General features: G+C 43.5%; 1 protein-coding gene across 1 annotated transcript in view; it reads right to left on the bottom strand.

The window, feature by feature from the left end:
• LOC144605310 (voltage-dependent L-type calcium channel subunit alpha-1S-like) overlaps positions 1-17,894 on the bottom strand; it is an 86,510-nt gene that overhangs the window by 59,700 nt on the left and 8,916 nt on the right. Inside the window, exons 6-13 of the mRNA XM_078420428.1 lie at positions 11,265-11,472; positions 9,688-9,808; positions 7,905-8,019; positions 7,057-7,153; positions 3,683-3,752; positions 2,280-2,412; positions 833-962; positions 648-707 (exon numbers count right to left, since the gene is read on the bottom strand). Of these exons, the coding sequence (XP_078276554.1) occupies positions 648-707; positions 833-962; positions 2,280-2,412; positions 3,683-3,752; positions 7,057-7,153; positions 7,905-8,019; positions 9,688-9,808; positions 11,265-11,472 (934 nt within the window). The remainder of the gene's footprint in view (positions 1-647; positions 708-832; positions 963-2,279; positions 2,413-3,682; positions 3,753-7,056; positions 7,154-7,904; positions 8,020-9,687; positions 9,809-11,264; positions 11,473-17,894) is intronic.

Here is a 17,894-nt window from a genome sequence, read left to right as displayed (position 1 = left end):
GATAGCACACAGAAGAAAAGATCTTCCATTGCATCTTGGTAGACATGGCAGCAATAAAACTGTCTCAATTCCAATAACACTTTTGGGAGAATTTTCACCACATAGTTGAAGTTGATCACCCACCAGCAACTTCTCAAAGCCAATTAGAGGCAGGCAATGCTGGATTTCTCAGATGCCTAAATCCCACAAAAGATTTAAAGGGGAAAGATTTAACGGGGATCTGTGATGCATCATTTTCCACACAGAGGGTGGTGCACGCATGGAATGAGCTGCAAGAGGTAGCGGTAGAGGCTGCAATAATGACGGCATTTAAGACACTTGGACAGGTACAACAGGACAAGGATAGGAAAGATTTAGAGGGATATGAGGCAGGCGCTGGCAAGAAGCACTAGGCAACCTAGACAAAAACTTGTTCAGCATGGATGAGTTGGGCAAAAGGGCCAGTTTTGACTATAGACTATGATGCTAAAACAATTGGAGGAAATGGATTAATGTATTTAGAGACATGGAAAGCGAAAGATAAAGAAAGTAAGGGAGGCTAGAGGAAGAGAAATTGAGTGACTGATCTGAAATAACAGACAGGGTAGCAGAAAGACATAAATACCGAGTTTGATTGATCAACAGGCAAACAGGAGTAAATGCATTACCTTCAGAACAATCTCTACAGTGAAGATAGCAGTAAAAGCAATGTCAAAATAGGCAAGGATCTGCAGAAGAAACAATATGAACAGCAGTTAGAAAATTATCGAGGCCAGTTGATCAACAAATGTAAAAAGTGTGTAAAATAAAATGTAGATGGTGCATCATTCACTGTGAACCGGAAAGCTCTCACCTGGTTGCGAAAGGAATCTGCTCGAATGGGGTCTTCTGCGGCCAGTGAAATACTGCTAAGCAGAATGAAGAGCAGGATGAAGTTGGTAAAGGTGGTGGCATTGATAATTCTGTGGCACAGTTTACGTAATCTGGAAGAGACAGAAAAAAGGGACAATCTGAAATTGAGAAGCAGGTCTGAGGAAGGCAGGATCAAAAGATGGGTGTGACTTTTCTGCTCTTGAAGTCTCGGAGTAAGTCATGCAATGATGTTCGTGATTACACCTATCTACTGTTTCAAGACATCACAGTGGTACAGCAGGTGGAGCTACTGCCTCACGGTCCAGTGACCCAGGTTCGATCCCAGCCTCAGGAGCAGTTTGCGTCAGCACATTATCCCTGTGATCTTGTGGGTCTCCACGGTTGCCTCTCACATCCCAAGGCAGGAGGATTGGCAGATTAATTGGCGACTGTATATTGTCGGTCGTGTGTAGATGAGTGGTAGGACAATCGGGATGTGGTGCCGTCACTCCCACATTGGTTTTGCATACAGCTTGTCACCGCTGGCAACTCACCAGCAGCCTCTCAAGAAGGCCCAGCCACAAGAGCTCAATAATAACTCCAAGGTCAGGCGCACTAATTGGCCTTATCTGCACACGGGTTATGATTGGTGTGAATGTAGTTAAAAGGGGCTTCTGGAATAAACGTGACACAAGGTATCTGGCTCAGCTAAGTGTCGTTTGTCTTTGCTTTCTCTCGTGGGATTCAGTAGATCCTTCAGGGTGGAGTTGATGGAACATGAGACAGAACGGATTACAGGGACATGAGTGGGAGCATGCGATTGGTGTATAATAATAATAATAAAATTTTATTAAGCAGACTCATGGTCCATTAGAATACACATACAGTACACAGTATATACATATAAAATTAAATTAAATTAGAAAAGGCAACAATACCAATGTTTCCACATAGGTGACAGGTACCTCACGGCACTGAAACCAGGATTTACCAGCAGCACAATGATGGAATTCTGAGAACCATTCAATCGGCATATAAATTTAAACATGAGATTCCTCAACAGGGCATGAAACGTATTGACTCCTGCACTACAAAACAGTTCACTTGCACTGCACCACCTTGGCTTTCTAAGCAATATGCGCATGCAGTCATTATAGGCAACCTTAAGTTTATGGATGCTTGACTTATTAAACTTTATCCACAAAGGAGCAGTGTAAAGAGGAGTACAGTACGCTCTAAACAGGTTTATCTTGACATTTCCTGAACACCAGTGGAATTTCCTAACCAACATGTTAGCTTGTGCTCATGATTAGCTGAATGAGTTCCTTTTTAGTCAAAAGAATACATGAAAGGACAGGTGCTTTTTGAGCCCCTCAAATCTGTCCACTCAGGTAGCTGTAAAAGACGGCATGCACCATATCATTTCTCCCACCTGCGCAGATACCTACTTGTTTTCGGGACTAAAGACGAAGAAGGAGCTGGCATTGGGTATGGGGATTGCCTTCTCTTTTAGCTGCAACTCAGACAGAGGTCGTGGGCGTGGACTCAGTGGGAATTCTGGCTCCTCCTCCTCATCGTCACCTGTTGAGCAAAGAACAAAGAGGATGGCGGTGAGCTGAGTAGGAGTCTCTGTCCCGCCACAGGCAGCCTGTTACTGCGAGCAACATTAGGAGCTGGGGAGCACCTTGAGAGTTGCTCCATTTACAACAGCAGAATACAATAAAACTCTGATAATCTGATGTACTCAGTGCCAGATTATTGGAATCAGGGACACAGCAAATCAGAAGTGTGGGAACCAGGGCCCCAGAGACTGAGAAGGGACCACTGGATACAGGATCCCTGTCAGTTGGAATGGATTGCAGGACCAGGGGCCGGGAGACGGGATGGGAGCATGGGATCTGTGAACCTGGCGAGGTGGAATGGAGAATGGGATTCGGGGCCCTGGTGAGACGGGAGCCACCATGAGATCCGAGGCCTGGGCAAGTTGGAGGGGAGTGTGGGAAGGAACTACAACAAATATCAACTGGTAAGCCAGATGAAAACATTTGGAATTTTAAAATAATTGAATAGAGGAATATCTGAGTTTATTAAATGATAGTCTTCTCCCCAAGCAAACATGTACCCAGCACCTGTCACATCAGTACATCACTCAGTCCGGGCAAAACTATGCAGTTAAGGTTGGAGTATTCATGTTTAAGGTCTGAAGCTCTTGGGGATATCAAAGCAATGGACATGCTCAGGATCTGGGTGCTCACTTCAAGGGTGATCCTTTCCGATAAGACTGACTACATCATTGCACAGTGGGAATGTTAAATATTGAGTCTCACAAAACTCCGAATTATTACTGATGCCAATTACTGATGCGCAATAATTTCAGGTCTTGGCAACAAAGTCAACATCCCACAAAACAATGAAACGAGAGAGGTCAGATCTCCTGGATGCAGAATCACTGTGTCTGACTCAGAGTTCTTGTTGGTGATCATGAGTTCAAGCCAAGCTTTAGCACATGAGCACCAAACATTGGTAAATACTCCAGCTTATTGATATGGATTTGCCGCTTTTCACGGACACCGACTTTAAACCAAGATCTGTTGTGGGTACAAGATATCCTTGCATTTGAAGATCAGAGCTGTCCCCTTTTCCAACTGACCTGCGCATTTAACCATTTTATTTTGTTGGATTTTACGCCCATAACTTTCAACATTACACCATTAGCTACAAAATAATTTATTTAGTTGTGAACTGTTTTAAAATCCTGTCATGTTGTCGGGAGCTGTGGAAATACAAAGCTCTGTAAACCTCCTTTGGAGACCTGACCGAGCTGGAATCAGTAGCTGTTCCTGGACATTACCTGGAAAGTCAGCAGAAGGATATGGATCTTTGACTTCATTGACGTTGGCTTCAAATTCATCCACTTTAAGCTGCAACAATAAAACAAGAGTAATTAAACATCTAGTAATCGCGCGGACATAAATCAGAGTTTATCCGCTGAGTACACACATACAAAGCCAGAGGTCACAATATTTTCAAGAGTACCAATAAAAGTTATATTTAATCTGATAATGGTGAGATTCACACAATGTGCAACCACATAGTTTTGGAGGTCACCAAGTGTTTGTACAGATTACTTTATATTCGGGGTGCGGCGACTGCAACTGTGAAAGAATAAATGCTGGAGGAACTCAGTGGGTCAAGCAGCATCTGTGGAGAGAAATGGACAGATGAGGAATTCAGGTAGGAACTTCCAGAAGGATTCCAACCCAAAACATTATCTGTCCATTTCCCTCCACAGATGTTGCATGACCTGCTAGGTTCCTCCAGCAGTTTGTTTTATGCTCATGATTCCTGCAGTGCCTGGTGCGTCCGTATTCCCAATCCCACTGTATTTCTGCAGATGGTTAAGTTGTACAGCCGTTATATTTAAATAAAAACAATGGCCAATCAAGGGCAAGATGTAGGGAAGCCAGAGGTTTAACTAAACCATTCAGATCTTGCTTTAAACCAAGTTCCCACACAGCTAAGATGCCTGCAGCTAGCAATTCCATACCAACTGTCTCCAAAATGCTCCTTCACATGTATGGGCTGTCCATAAGTCAGGCATTCATAACCTGGGGATGCCTGTAATTAGATACAAATGAAACTTCATGTAGTACACTGCTTACTAGTCACTGGGTCTGAGTAATCTTGTCTGGGTTTCTTCTCAGAGTTTGCAAAGATGAAATTGCCAGAGTGATTGTGTAGAAGAAAAAATTAAAATCTTCATTTACTTAACTTTGATCGGAATTAAACAAGGTAAAGAAAGGGTGTGCGGATGTGGCAATTGGCATCTCTGGTGGACCAGGTGCAGAAGATCATGGGAATTTGGCAAAACAAGTTTCAGACGCATTATCCCTTGTCTGGGAATGCGTAGCATGGTGAATAAACCACAACAAATTAGGACATAGATAAGGAAGCCTGTTTCTCAGTGGAAAGTTACTGGTAGCTGGATCACAATAGTTAACCCTGTAATGTCAGTAACTATTGTGATCAAAAACAGCACAGCAATAGCTGGGTAGACTACCTGCGCCCCCTGCCGCTAGTAGCATAGAAACGTTGCAGTATATGGGGGCTTATAATTGGCTCAAGAGTGGTGCGGTCTGCTTGAAAAATGAGATAGAATAATGTCTCATGTTTGACTTTGTTGAATTGTATTATATTTGACTTTGTTGAATAAGATTAACATAAACAAAAAGTATATTATGACTAATGAATTAATTAATACCCATGTAGTAGATAGTAATAACAGGAAAACATATAGCCAAGGACGAAGTATGTTTCCGTATAATTGTATCTAACAAAAACAAAGTTGTTTACTGCACTGTACAACTGTCGGCTAATTCTGCTGCAAAGTCAGAGAATCGGTGAGCAGTTAACTGCCACCATCCCTCCATGATATCATGCAATAAAGTCTCTTGAAGCAAACCTCGAAGTCTCCATTTTTCCTTTGATTTTCCTCTAAGTCAATTTCCTCGACAGATTGCTTGGAGAATTTGAATCTTAGAACCAAATGAAGGGCGGCACAGTAGCGCAGCGGTAGAGTTGCTGCTTTACAGCGAATGCAGCGCCGGAGACTCAGGTTCGATCCTGACTACGGGTGCTGCACTGTAAGGAGTTTGTACGTTCTCCCCGTGACCTGGCGTGGGTTTTCTCCGAGATCTTCGGTTTCCTCCCACACTCCAAAGACGTACAGGTATGTAGGTTAATTGGCTGGGTAAATGTAAAAATTGTCCCTAGTGGGTGTAGGATAGTGTTAATGTACGGGGATCGCTGGGCGGCACGGACTTGGTGGGCCGAAAAGGCCTGTTTCCGGCTGTATATATATGATATGATATGACGAATGAAGCAGCGCTTCAGTGGTCAGGCAGGGCAGGCTAGAGTCAGGACTCATGATCCCGGAGACATAACTGGAGGGGCTGATGTAATAGGGCTGGAATCAGGAGGCGGGGATGTGGGGCAGGATCGTCACCTCCAGTTCCCCTATGACAAAGAGGTAGATCCTCCCACTCTGCCATCTCTTTGAGCTCTTCAGTGCAAGTTGGAATTGTGTACCCCATGCTCCATCCGATCTATGCCTAAATGCTGTATACAGTACTTCCCCTCCACCATCCTGCATTATTCAGTCTCTGGCCAGACCTACAGATCTTCCTTCAACTCTGTGTTATGAAGTCCAAAATTAGACCTGTTTACCTCATCCCAAGCCAAACTGGGGCATCATTCAAGATAGTGGGGAGAAAATAAAACAAAACTGCAGATGATGGTTTTCTGAAATTAAAACAGAAAATGCTGGAATGACTCGGGAGGTCAGACAGCCTCTGTGGAGACAGAAAGAGAGTCAAAGTTTCAGGTCAACACCTTTAATCGGAACTGTTTATGTTATGTTATTTACTCACAGAGCCAGCTTGAAGCTGGGCTGACACAGTACATTTATCATGGCAGAAGGGTCCTGGGGAGTGTTGTACAACAGAAAGGGCAAGGAGTGCAAGTACCTAGTTCCCTGAAAGTGGTAACACAGATAGACAAGGTGGCAAAGAGGTCTTTTGGCATACTTGCCTTCATAGGCCAGGGTATTGAGTACACGAGTTGGAACATTGTGTTACAACTGTACACGGCATTGGTAAAACCAATTTTGGATATAGTGTACAGTTCTGGTCAGCTATTGGAAGGATGTCATTATACTGGATAGGTTGCACAAAAGATTTATGAGAATGTTGCCAGTTCTGGAGCGCTTGAGTTATAAGAAGAAGCGGGATAATGCGTTTTTTCCCTGGAGGATCAGAGACTGAGGGGTGACCTCATAGAAGTTTACAAAATCATGAAGGGCAAAGATAAGGTGAAAAACCACAGTCCTTTCTCCATCAGCGTCTAAACCTAGATTGCATAGGTTTAAGGCGAGAGTGGAAAGATTTTAGAGGAGCAATTTTTTCACATAGAGAGATGGGTATATGGAATGAGCTACCAGAGCAAGTAGTAGTGGTGGGTACAATTACGACATTTAAAACACACTTGGACAGGTGCATGGATAGAAAAGGTTTGGAGAGATAGGGCTCATATGCAGTCAAGTGGGACTAGCTCAGCTTGGCAACTTGGTTGGCATGGCCAAGTTGGCTGAGAGGCCTGTTTCCTTGCTGTATAGCTCCATGACTATGACCACAAAGCAGTAGAATGCACATTTGGAGCAGGCTTTACCTTGGCAGTGGTGGGAATTCCCTCAGCCTTAAGTTTTGCCAGCTCAAGTTTTTTCAAAAACAGCTTTTCCTCTTCCGATTGGCCAGGATGGGCAGCTCTAAGTAACAAAAGCAGAGTGCAGGATTGAAGACACATCCTTGGACAAGAGGAGCCTCAGGGGTAGACACGGTGCCTTGGGAACACACACAGCATGGGACGTGAACCAGGCAAACTGGAGCCATATCACTCAGCTTGGTGCTGCAACTGGGGCCCTGATCAGATTTCATTTACTGAGCTGATATCCTGGGCCATTTCTCAGTCGCTGAATCCAGACCCTTGACTGGTTCTCAGCCACAGAACTGAGATCCTTGGCCATTTCTCAGTCACAGAGTTGAGAGCCTGTGCCATTTCTAAGTCGCAGAACTGACATGCTGGGCCATTTCTCAGTCACAGAGCTAATATCCTGGGCAATTTATCAGTCACTGAGCTGAGATCCTGGGCCAATTTTCAGTCACAAAGTTGAGATGCTGGGTCACCTCACTCATAGAGCTGAAATCTTGGGCCATTTCTCAATCACTGTGTCATTTCTCAGGTAAGGAACCTGGCTCATCGTCTGATTCTCAGCCACTGAGCCAAGATCCTGACTATTTAATTACTCAGTCCAGGGGCCTTTATTATGGAGATTAACTTGTTCATTTTTACACTTCTGTCTTTTCTGAATGCAGCGCCATGGAATGTTCACTTCTGAATATAGTTACTGTGCACCCGCACAGTGACAGGACAAACATTCCCATTTGTGCTTTACTTTGCTATCAGACACTGCCTTCCAGTTATTGTGCATGCTGGCCTCTCCACCTGACCTCACTTACCTCTCCAGTTTTTTCCTTTTCTTTTCCTCAGCAGCTTCCTTCTGAGCTGATGTTAGACTTTCTGCCTCTGCCAGATTGTCAACTGCAATGGCCAGGAAAACATTCAACAAGATGTCTACAAATATTGGGCTAAGGAAAAAAATATACACCAAGTTCTGAGGCAAGGACTTGTTTATGAAGAGAATAAACTAAAGCTTTATTGTCAAGGCAGTTTTAGTTCAGTTTTATTTTGTATCTGTTAGAATTAGGTTGTGAAATATAAGTTATTTTTAAGTAGCTAGAACTCACTTTTCTCAGTGTCAGCCATGCGAGTAGAGATCAAGTGCAGAAAACTTACATCAGGGTTCATGTGGTCCAATCTCAATGCTGACCACGGAATCTACTTCCCATCTAGTGCACTGCATTCAGTATCCACAATGTAGTCCTCTCTACTAGAAAAATAAGTATTAAAAATAAGCATGGAAACAGGCACTTCAGCCCACTGAGTCCACATTGACCATTGTGTAGGAAAATAACTGCAGATGCTGGTACAAATCGAAGGTATCACAAAATGCTGGAGTAACTCAGCAGGTCAGGCAGCATCTAGGAGAGAAGGAATGGGTGAAGTTTTGGGTCGAGACCCTTCTTCAGACTGGCACAGACTTCACATTGTCCATTGATCACCCGTTTATGCTAATTCTATGTTATCCCATTTTCCCATCCACTCCCTCCACACTAAGGGCAATTTACAGAGGTCAATGTGAGGTGACTTTAAAAAAGCAGGATTCATGTAAGTGGGTGATTGGTGGTGGGCACAGACACGGTGAGCATTAGGATCTGTTTCCATACTGTATCATCTTTGGTGCTCTTGAAGGACAAAATACTTTGTAAGACTCTTTGCTGTTGATTAAATCTCATCTATAATTAAAATCATGGGTATTACAAGATGGAGTCAGTCTAGGATTATTGAGCAACTCCTTGCACATCAGTCACTGAAAGTAAGCGTGCAGGTACAGCAGGCAGTGAAGAAAGCTAATGGCATGTTGGCCTTCATAACGAGAGGATTTGAGTATACGAGCAAAGAGGTCCTTCTGCAGTTGTAATAGGGCCCTGGTGAGACCACATCTGGAGTAGTGTCTGCAGTTTTGGTCTCCTAATTTGAGGAAGGACATCCTTGTTATTGAGGTTCACAAGGTTAATCCCTGGGGTGGTGGGACTGTCATATGAGGGAGGATTGGAAAGACTAGGCTTGTATTCACTGGAGTTTAGAAGGATGAGAGGGGATCTTACAGAGACGTATAAAATTATAAAAGAACTGGACAAGCTAGATGCAGGAAAAATGTTCCCAATGTTGGGGAGTCCAGAACCAGGGGCCACAGTCTAAGAATAAAGGGGAGGTAATTTAAAACTGAGGTGAGACGATACTTTTACACCCCGAGAGTTGTGAATTTGCGGAATTCTATGCCACAGAAGGCAGTGGAGGCCATTTCACTGGATGAATTTAAAAGAGAGTTAGATAGAGCTCTCGGGGCTAGTGGAATCAAGGGATATGGGGAGAAGGCAGGCACAGGTTACTGATTGTTGATAATCAGCCATGATCACAATGAATGGCGGTGCTGGCTCAAAGGGCCTAATGGCCTCATCCTGCACTTATTTTCTATATGTTTCTATATCCATCATGGCTAAATTCCTGCCATACACAGGCCTTCCCAGCACACAGCATTGCTCACTACATTCACCACTGCTCGTCCTCTCTGCCCACCACTCACCATTCCCCTCCCCCTATCTCCACAATAAAGGATACAATTTCCGCAGACAAACAAGATGATGAAGTATATGCAGACGAGCACTCCAGGGAAGATGGGTCCTCCGTACGCCATGATGCCATCATTCATGACAGAATTCCAATCTTCACCAGTAAGTATCTGCACGGAACAGAGCAGAACAGAGTTTGAACCTACCCCCACACTGGCACTGTACACAGGCAAGGATGCAGCACATGAACATAAGAGGTGGAAGCAGGAGTAGGCCATTCAGCCCCTCATGCCAGCCCTGCCATTGAATGAGATCATGGCCAATCTTTCACCTCAGCTCCACTTTTGTGCAATGAACATCATTCAAAGACTCTTCAAACATTCGAATTGAACAAACTTCTTCCCAATTCTGACACCATTTCCTGAGGCAATTGGTTCTGGACTTCTCAATCAAGGGAAATATCCCTGCATTCAGATTCTGAAGGTAGGTAGAGGAGGTAGAGTTAATATTAAGAGTACATAGCAGCACCTCCAGAAAGGAGGGATGAAAGAGATGATTGGTTCAGGAGTCAGGTGGCAGTGATTCAATCTGTTAAGCACCAAAATAAGGGTAGAGTGGGTTGGGAAGGATTGAGATGGGTTAATGTTGTGACTGGGGGAATGGTGTAATGGAGGAGACTGGGCCAGCAGAGTTGCAGAAGGGTGGATCGGAGAGGATGGAGAGGGCAAGATGGAGGTGATCAAATTGGTGCATGGGTATGGATGGGAGGCCAGTTGTAAGCAGCTGAACGCAGAGATATCTAACCAATGTGAGAGTTTTGAGGAGTGGGAGGGGGGGGGGGGCGTCAAATGGGGGAAGCCAAGCAGGGGATGGTGGGTTGGAAGGATGGGCAATTGTTAAGGAGTTGGGTGAAAGGGGTGGATTTTGGGTGGGCACTTGGAGTGGGAGTAAGAGTGAGGAAAGAGCAATGTTTCCAAATTAAAGGCACTCCAGCCTGTGGACAGAAACTTGTCGTTGTGAGTGTATTTCGGTTTTGTCCTCTCTGCTGGCATCAATGAAACTCTGGCTGTAGGAATTGAATTGGCCACAGTGTCAGTGCACCTTTTGTGAGACAAGGCCACATCTTATCTGGGGAGGAGTATTAAAAAAATGGGGATGAACAAGAAGAGAATTTGCCCTTATGCTTGTTTCAACACGAGCTGTCAATGCTTGTTTACGCCCGGGCTCAGCAAATAACGGGTATTACAGTGGTGGCACAAGTAAAGCTGCCGCCTATCAGCACCACAGACCTGGGTACCACTCTCACTATTTCAAATACTGAAACTAATTTCCAATCAATGAAATACTGGTGCTGTTTTCAAATTGAGATAAATATTAGTTAATTCAGTCATGGGCCTTTTTTTCATTCATTTGCAAAGACAAGGCCTCAGTTTAATATTTTGTGCCTGATTTAGCCTAAATTGCCTCTTCCGGTGCTACGACCATTATAAATTACTATCTCCAGTATTTCAGCATTGCCTGGTCTCTGTCTTTCAGAAATGAGGCCTTAACCCACGAGCTTCTCCACTGAAGGCTACCAATACATTTTAGACAGATCTGCTCTGGGGCTTTGTGCAAGTTACCTACCTGGAAGACACTCAGAAGGGCCTGAGGGAAATTATCGAAGGTACTCCTTCGTACGTGCATGTCATCAAAGATATACTTTCCACCAAACAGCTGCATTCCAAGCAAGGAAAAGATAATGATGAAGAGGAAGAGAAGGAGAAGCAAGGATGCAATGGACCGGACAGAGTTCAACAGCGATGCCACAAGGTTGCTCAATGATGTCCAATATCTAAGCAAACAAAAAAGATGAATGAAGAAGAGAGGAGAAATCATAGTTTCTGAAACATCAGCAAAACTATAAACACATCAAGGCACAAAACAGCACACTGCTGGTGAGTTACAAGATATTGCTAACCAAGTCAGGCTGGCAAACAACAGTATGCAGGGGAATCTGCATTCTCCTTCTTGGCAGCAGATGCCACAGGTTTATGAGTGTTTACATTATTAGGATGAGCAAGCAAGATTGGGAATATCCTATTAGTAGGGATTTTGTCCCAAATCCTACCCAAATCAATTGTCTCAATTTTTCATGCTTGCTAAATGGTCACTTCAGATGTCCAGAATATAGTGAACATTTGTGTATTGCTTGCAGTATAATAAAGTGTGTATCATGCTGTGTGTGGTACAGGAGCCCAAGAACCATTACCTGCAGGTTCATGAACAGTTCTTGAATCATTACCCTAACCACAACTCCACCACAACACTGATCTTTGCAGTGTTGTTTGATATATTAGTTTGATCTATTAGTTTTTTTGCGCTAACGTGGTCTACTTTAGTTAGAATAACTAAAAATGTAATGTATATATTTTTGATGTTGTTGCATCTAATGTGCCAATAAAGCCAATGCAAATGTGAATTTCAATGTTCCGATTCATATATGAATATAAACACTCTTGGTTAATGGGTAGAGTGTAGGTTAAGGCTAAATTGAGAAAATTAAACAGAAAGGAAAAAGTGATATAATTAAAAATAATGGTAAAACATGGCAGAATTGGACAGAATACATAACAGTAAACATGCAGCAGAAAATTGTGTCAATGTAAAGGAATATAGTAAAATGTAATGCTCTTTATCCAAATGCTCAGAGTCTTAATAACAGGGTGAATGAACTGACAGCACAACAGACGTGAGTGCTGTGTATGAGCCAAAGGACTGTGTGGCCCATTGCACTTTATTTTCCTAATCTTGTGTTCTCACGGTCCTAACTTGGCAAGCTGGAGTGTTGGATGCCAGTCAGTGCAGGGTTGTCAGTATGACATTCATCCCCTCTATTCCCACTCACTCACAATTCGAGATGGCCCTTACATAGAGTTATAGAGAGATAAAGCATGGAGACAGAATTAAATCCTTCCCATTTACTTCCTCTAAGCCCTCATAGACAATAGACAATAGGTGCAGGAGTAGGCCATTCAGCCCTTCGAGCCAGCACCGCCATTCAATGCGATCATGGCTGATCACTCTCAATCAGTACCCCGTTCCTGCCTTCTCCCCATACCCCCTCACTCCGCTATCCTTAAGAGCTCTATCCAGCTCTCTCTTGAAAGCATCCAACGAACTGGCCTCCACTCATAATTTTATATGGATCAATTACCCCTGGGTACAATGACAATAAAGATATATTGTATTGTATTGTATTGTAATTAAATCTTCATTAGTTTCTTCTGTTTCAAAGGAAACAAGTTTATCTAATCTTTCATTATAGCTAACATTTTCTGGTCTGTTAAGATGGTCATAAATGTTCTCTGCACTCACATCCAAGCTATAATGTGATGAAGGCAATAATATATATTGCTTCATCTGTGGCCAACCCAGTTTTGGCATTTCTTTTTTGCTGTTGTATTGTAGTTAGTAAAGGAAATATGGCTTTTAATGTCTATAACCTTTAGTGGACCTACACACCAGACTGTCCAGATTCTCTGCATCGTTCAGTACCCTTCCATTGATCAAACATTGCTTTGCCTTGTTGCACCTCCTCAAATGCATTAACTTTTCACAATTACCTTTTAATTTCCATTCCCCTACCTAAATGGCCAGAACATCGAGATCTTCTTACAGTCTGAAGCTTTTCTCTCCATTGTCCGTCATGCAGCCAAGTTTTATGTCATGTACAAACTTCGTTATTGTGCCACTTAGATATACCAAGAGACCATGTGGTGAGCCTGTGGAACTCTTCTAAAAACAGCTTTGCAGTCACAATAAAATTAATCAAACTGTGCTTCCTGTCACTGCCAATTTAGGAGCCAATTTATCACTCACCAGTGGGTCCCAAGTGCCTTTACCTTGTTTGATCACCATGCCTGACAGTGCCGTGGAAAAGACACATTAAAATTCCATGCAGATTGTATCCAATGCTACAGAAAAAGATCCCGTCAAAAATATTTACAACCAAATTAATCAGGCATTGCTCCCCAGCTTTTCTGAGATGGTCACAGACTGGTTAGAATCTTATCCAAATGCCCCACCTCCATCCAATGGCTCTACTCTTCCACGTTATCTTGTTGCACTCTATGCAATTAGCCAGAAAACCTGTGGGGGAAGCGTGTTATGAAGCCGATGACAATCATTTTCCATTGTTCCCTGGCTACAGGACTTATGTTGGAGGATTGCTGAACAGCAGTTCATTAGGGCCAGGTGATGTGTCTCCTTTCAAAGAGTATCCCTTTTAATATTTCCTCTCGTACTATATTTATTTCATCCAGTGTCTTCCCTTGGCTGAAACATAAGGATCACCCCCTCTGTTGCGACAGCCACAAAGGGCCAAATGCCGACAATTTGGGCCAAATGCAAGAAAAGGAACTCGCCCAGAATGCCAACAAGGTCGGCATCGACAGGTTTGGCCAAAGGGCATGTTTCCATACTGTATGGCATTATGACTTGAAGCATTCATTAAGAGCCTTAACAAAGTACTCTGCCACCTGATAGATACCCTGATCAAATCAAATTGGGGTTATTTTCTGTATTTTTGTACCCTCCTTGTGCTTTCCTAAGTTTCCCTTTTAATTTTGCACCTGCACTCGACATGCTCCTTTCAGCTTTCTGTAGCATTAACCAATTGACGTTTCACATGAGAACCTCATTCCTCAGAAGTGTCAGGAGATTCAGCATGTCACTGAATACTCTATCAAACATCAAGAGGATTACAGTGGAGAGCAAACTGACTGATTGCATCACTGCCTGGTTCAGTAACCTGAAAGCCCAAAAATAAAAGACTGCAGTAAGTCGTGGAAATTGCTCGGTCCATTATGGTGATTGACCTCCCCACCATCAAAGGGATCTACATGAAGCACAGCATCAAGAAGGCAGCCAATATCATCAAAGACCCACTCCATCCCAGCCACACTCGCTTCTCTGCCATTGGGAAGAAGGTACAGATGTTAGAAAACCTTTGCCTCCAAGGTTCAAGAACAGCTTCTTCATATCAACCATCAGGTTCTTGGACCACTCTACAGGAACCTAACCACAACCGTACCTGAGCACTGAGCTGCTACTGACCTTGCACCACTATGGTTGCTCTCTGTGCTTTGGTATTTTTACTATTATTGTCTTACTCAGAAGTACTGATCATTTTGTTTCTAATGTCCCTGTTATGCTCCAGCAATTTTGAATGCAATTGGTCCAGCTCATATCTGCTGTATATGACAGATAAAACTGTATCTTACCCATTATGCATTAAGTCATCCCAGAGACTCCACATTTGCCAGTTCCAACCGTTTACGTTTCTCCTGAAGCCCGCAAATCTTCTTCATGAATGCCCCCAATTGCTCCGTACATGGTCCCCCATCAGGTTGCTGATTCTAATTCAGTTTTGCTGAATTACTTGTCAGTCTATCTCAGTTTAGAACCATGGTTCTGGTTTTACCCATATCCTTTTTAATAACTTACCACAAATCCAATCTTGAACTGATACTCTTTATGCATCCCAACTTGATTCCCAGAAATTAAGCCCTCGAATTGCTCAAACTCCTGCCTCTGCTTGGGCCTGCTACATATAGCTACGTATAGCTCTGAGCTTTCTGCATCTTCCCGACTGCAAGTATTAATGCAGAAACATCCCAGGTGTTCTGTATTCCTTCCAAAGTTATTATTTGTCTCCTCATTTTTTCCACCAAGTTTCATGAAAGAGGAAGCAACATTAAACCGTAGCCTCAGGCTTTCCTTATCCGTCCTCTTCTCACTTTGTCTGCTCACACACAGGACAGTAGGAGGCAGCAGAGGGTACTGGGCACAGCCTGATCCAACACAGACGCAGCCCTCCCACCATCTCCCACATGAGGCTGTGCCTAACGAAGGTGGCATCTGTCATCAAAGATTCTCTCCAGCCAGGCCATGCCCTCTTCTCACTGCCACCATCGGGCAGGAGATACAGAAGCCTGAAGTCCAACACCACAGGGTTCAGGAACTGCCACAACCAACTGCTTCTTAAACCACAGTGTATAATCCTAATCCTACCTCCGCAACGGAATACTACAGATTGCCACTTGAACTACCATGGATTTGTTTTATAATTGTGTTTTCTCTAATGTCTTGTTTTTAGCAGTCTTTTACTTTTCACTGTCTTGTGAAGCTTGTGTAAATTATGTATGTTTTGTGTTTTGGCAAATTGTCTGACTCTATGTGCCTGCTGTAATGCTGCTGCAAGCAACATTTTAATTGCACCTATTCCTTGCCATTCTTGTGCATATGACAATAAACACAACTCGACTTGACTTAAATCTCCAAGAGACTTAGCAAAACTGATACATCAGTGGGTAGAAGTAATGAATAATGATCCCCAGAAGCTTTAGCCTACATCCTTGTACCATTAATCGTTGTCATCCCTTTAAATTTATCTTACGTAAGGTTTTCCATTGATGTCTTCCTGAGCCGGTCTTGCTTGGTTAATAATTATACAACTTAGCTCTATTAGAGCATTGAGCATTATTAGTTATGAAAATGAAAGAGGACCCAGATATCATCAGCACAGATAGTTCTGCGTATGTTTCCAGATTGAGAATTGGATATAATATGACTGATGAATTAGGGAATGTTATTTGTAATATGTGCGACAAATTGGTTAGAACACAATTTCGATCAGGAACTTGAAAACTACTTAAATGTTTGTTTCAAAATGGACAAGTGGAAAAAAACTGCCCTGTGAAAAAAAAATCTGGGGAAAAATCTGTTTCCATGTAACTTTTCCACATTAATTAGATGTCATTGTCTTTTAAGAATATAGGCTGTCAGTTTCACCACAGATGGCAATTGAAGATGACAAGGGATTAGTTCTATTGATATTTGTGCAATGATATATTGTTAAACAATGTCAATGATATAACCGTTAGCATTGTTGATGACTACAGGCCTGTCGCACTTACCTCTGTAGTTATGAAGACCTTTGAAAGACTTGTGCTGGCCCAGCTGAAAAACATCACAAACTCCCTGCTGGACCCCCTGCAGTTTGCATATAGGGCCAATAGATCGGTGGACGATGTAGTCAATCTAGGCCTGCACTTCATCCTCCAGCACCTAGACCGCAAGGAGACCTATGCCAGGATTCTGTTTGTAGAATTTAGCTCTGCTTTTAACACCATTGTGCCAGAGCTACTACACTACAAACTCTCCCAGCTGACTGTGCCTGAACCCCTCTGTCAGTGGATCATCAACTTCCTGACGGACAGGAAGCAGCATGTGAGGCTGGGAAAGCACATCTCGGACCCGCAGACCCTCAGCATAGGAGCACCGCAAGGCTGCGTACTCTCCCCTCTCCTTTACTCTCTCTACACCAACGACTGCACCTCCACAGACTCCTCTGTCAAGCTCCTCAAGTTTGCGGATGACATTACACTGATTGGACTGATCCAGGATGGGGAGGAATCTGCCTACAGAGGGGAAGTGACACAGCTGGCATCCTGGTGCCATCGCAACAACCTAGAGCTCAATGCTCTCAACTAATTGTGGAACTAATTGTAGACTTTGGAAGAGATCCCCCTCCCCTCCCCCCACTCACCATCAACAACACCATAGACACATCTGTGGAGTCATTTAAGTTCCTTGGAACCATCATCTCCAGGGACCTTAAATGGGGGGCCACTAAGTGGCCACTCCACAGTCAAAAAGGCCCAACAGAGGATGTACTTCCTGCGGCAACTGAAGAAACACAATCTGCCACAGGCAATGATGGTCCAATTCTATACTGCTATCATTGAGTCTGTCCTCACCTTCTCCATCATGGTCTGGTTTGGCTCAGCCACCAAGCACGACATCCGGAGGCTGCAACGGATCGTTCGCACAGCTGAGAAAGTTGTTGGCTGCAACCTTCCCCCCATTGACGAACTGTACACAGCAAGGGCCAGGAAGCGAGCGGGCAAGATCATCTCTGACCCCTCTCACCCTGGCCACAAACTCTTCGAAGCACTTCTTTCTGGAAGGCGACTCCGGACTGTCAAAGCAGCCACAGCCAGACATAAAAACAGCTTTTTTCCACGAGTGATAGTTCTACTCAATAACCAAAGTCTGTAGTCTCTTTTTTGCTCTGGTTTATTTTCACCCACATGTTTAGACCATAATGTTGTATCCTTATTGTTTTGATGTGGTTATGCTTTATTCCTAATTGTTAACTGTATGTTTGTGTTGTCATTTGTGAGCGAAGCACTAAGGCACATTCCTTGTATA

This window comes from Rhinoraja longicauda, chromosome 24 (assembly GCF_053455715.1).
Source record: "Rhinoraja longicauda isolate Sanriku21f chromosome 24, sRhiLon1.1, whole genome shotgun sequence".
Lineage (NCBI taxonomy): Eukaryota > Metazoa > Chordata > Chondrichthyes > Rajiformes > Arhynchobatidae > Rhinoraja > Rhinoraja longicauda.
This window is presented reverse-complemented; position numbering and strand designations above follow the sequence as displayed.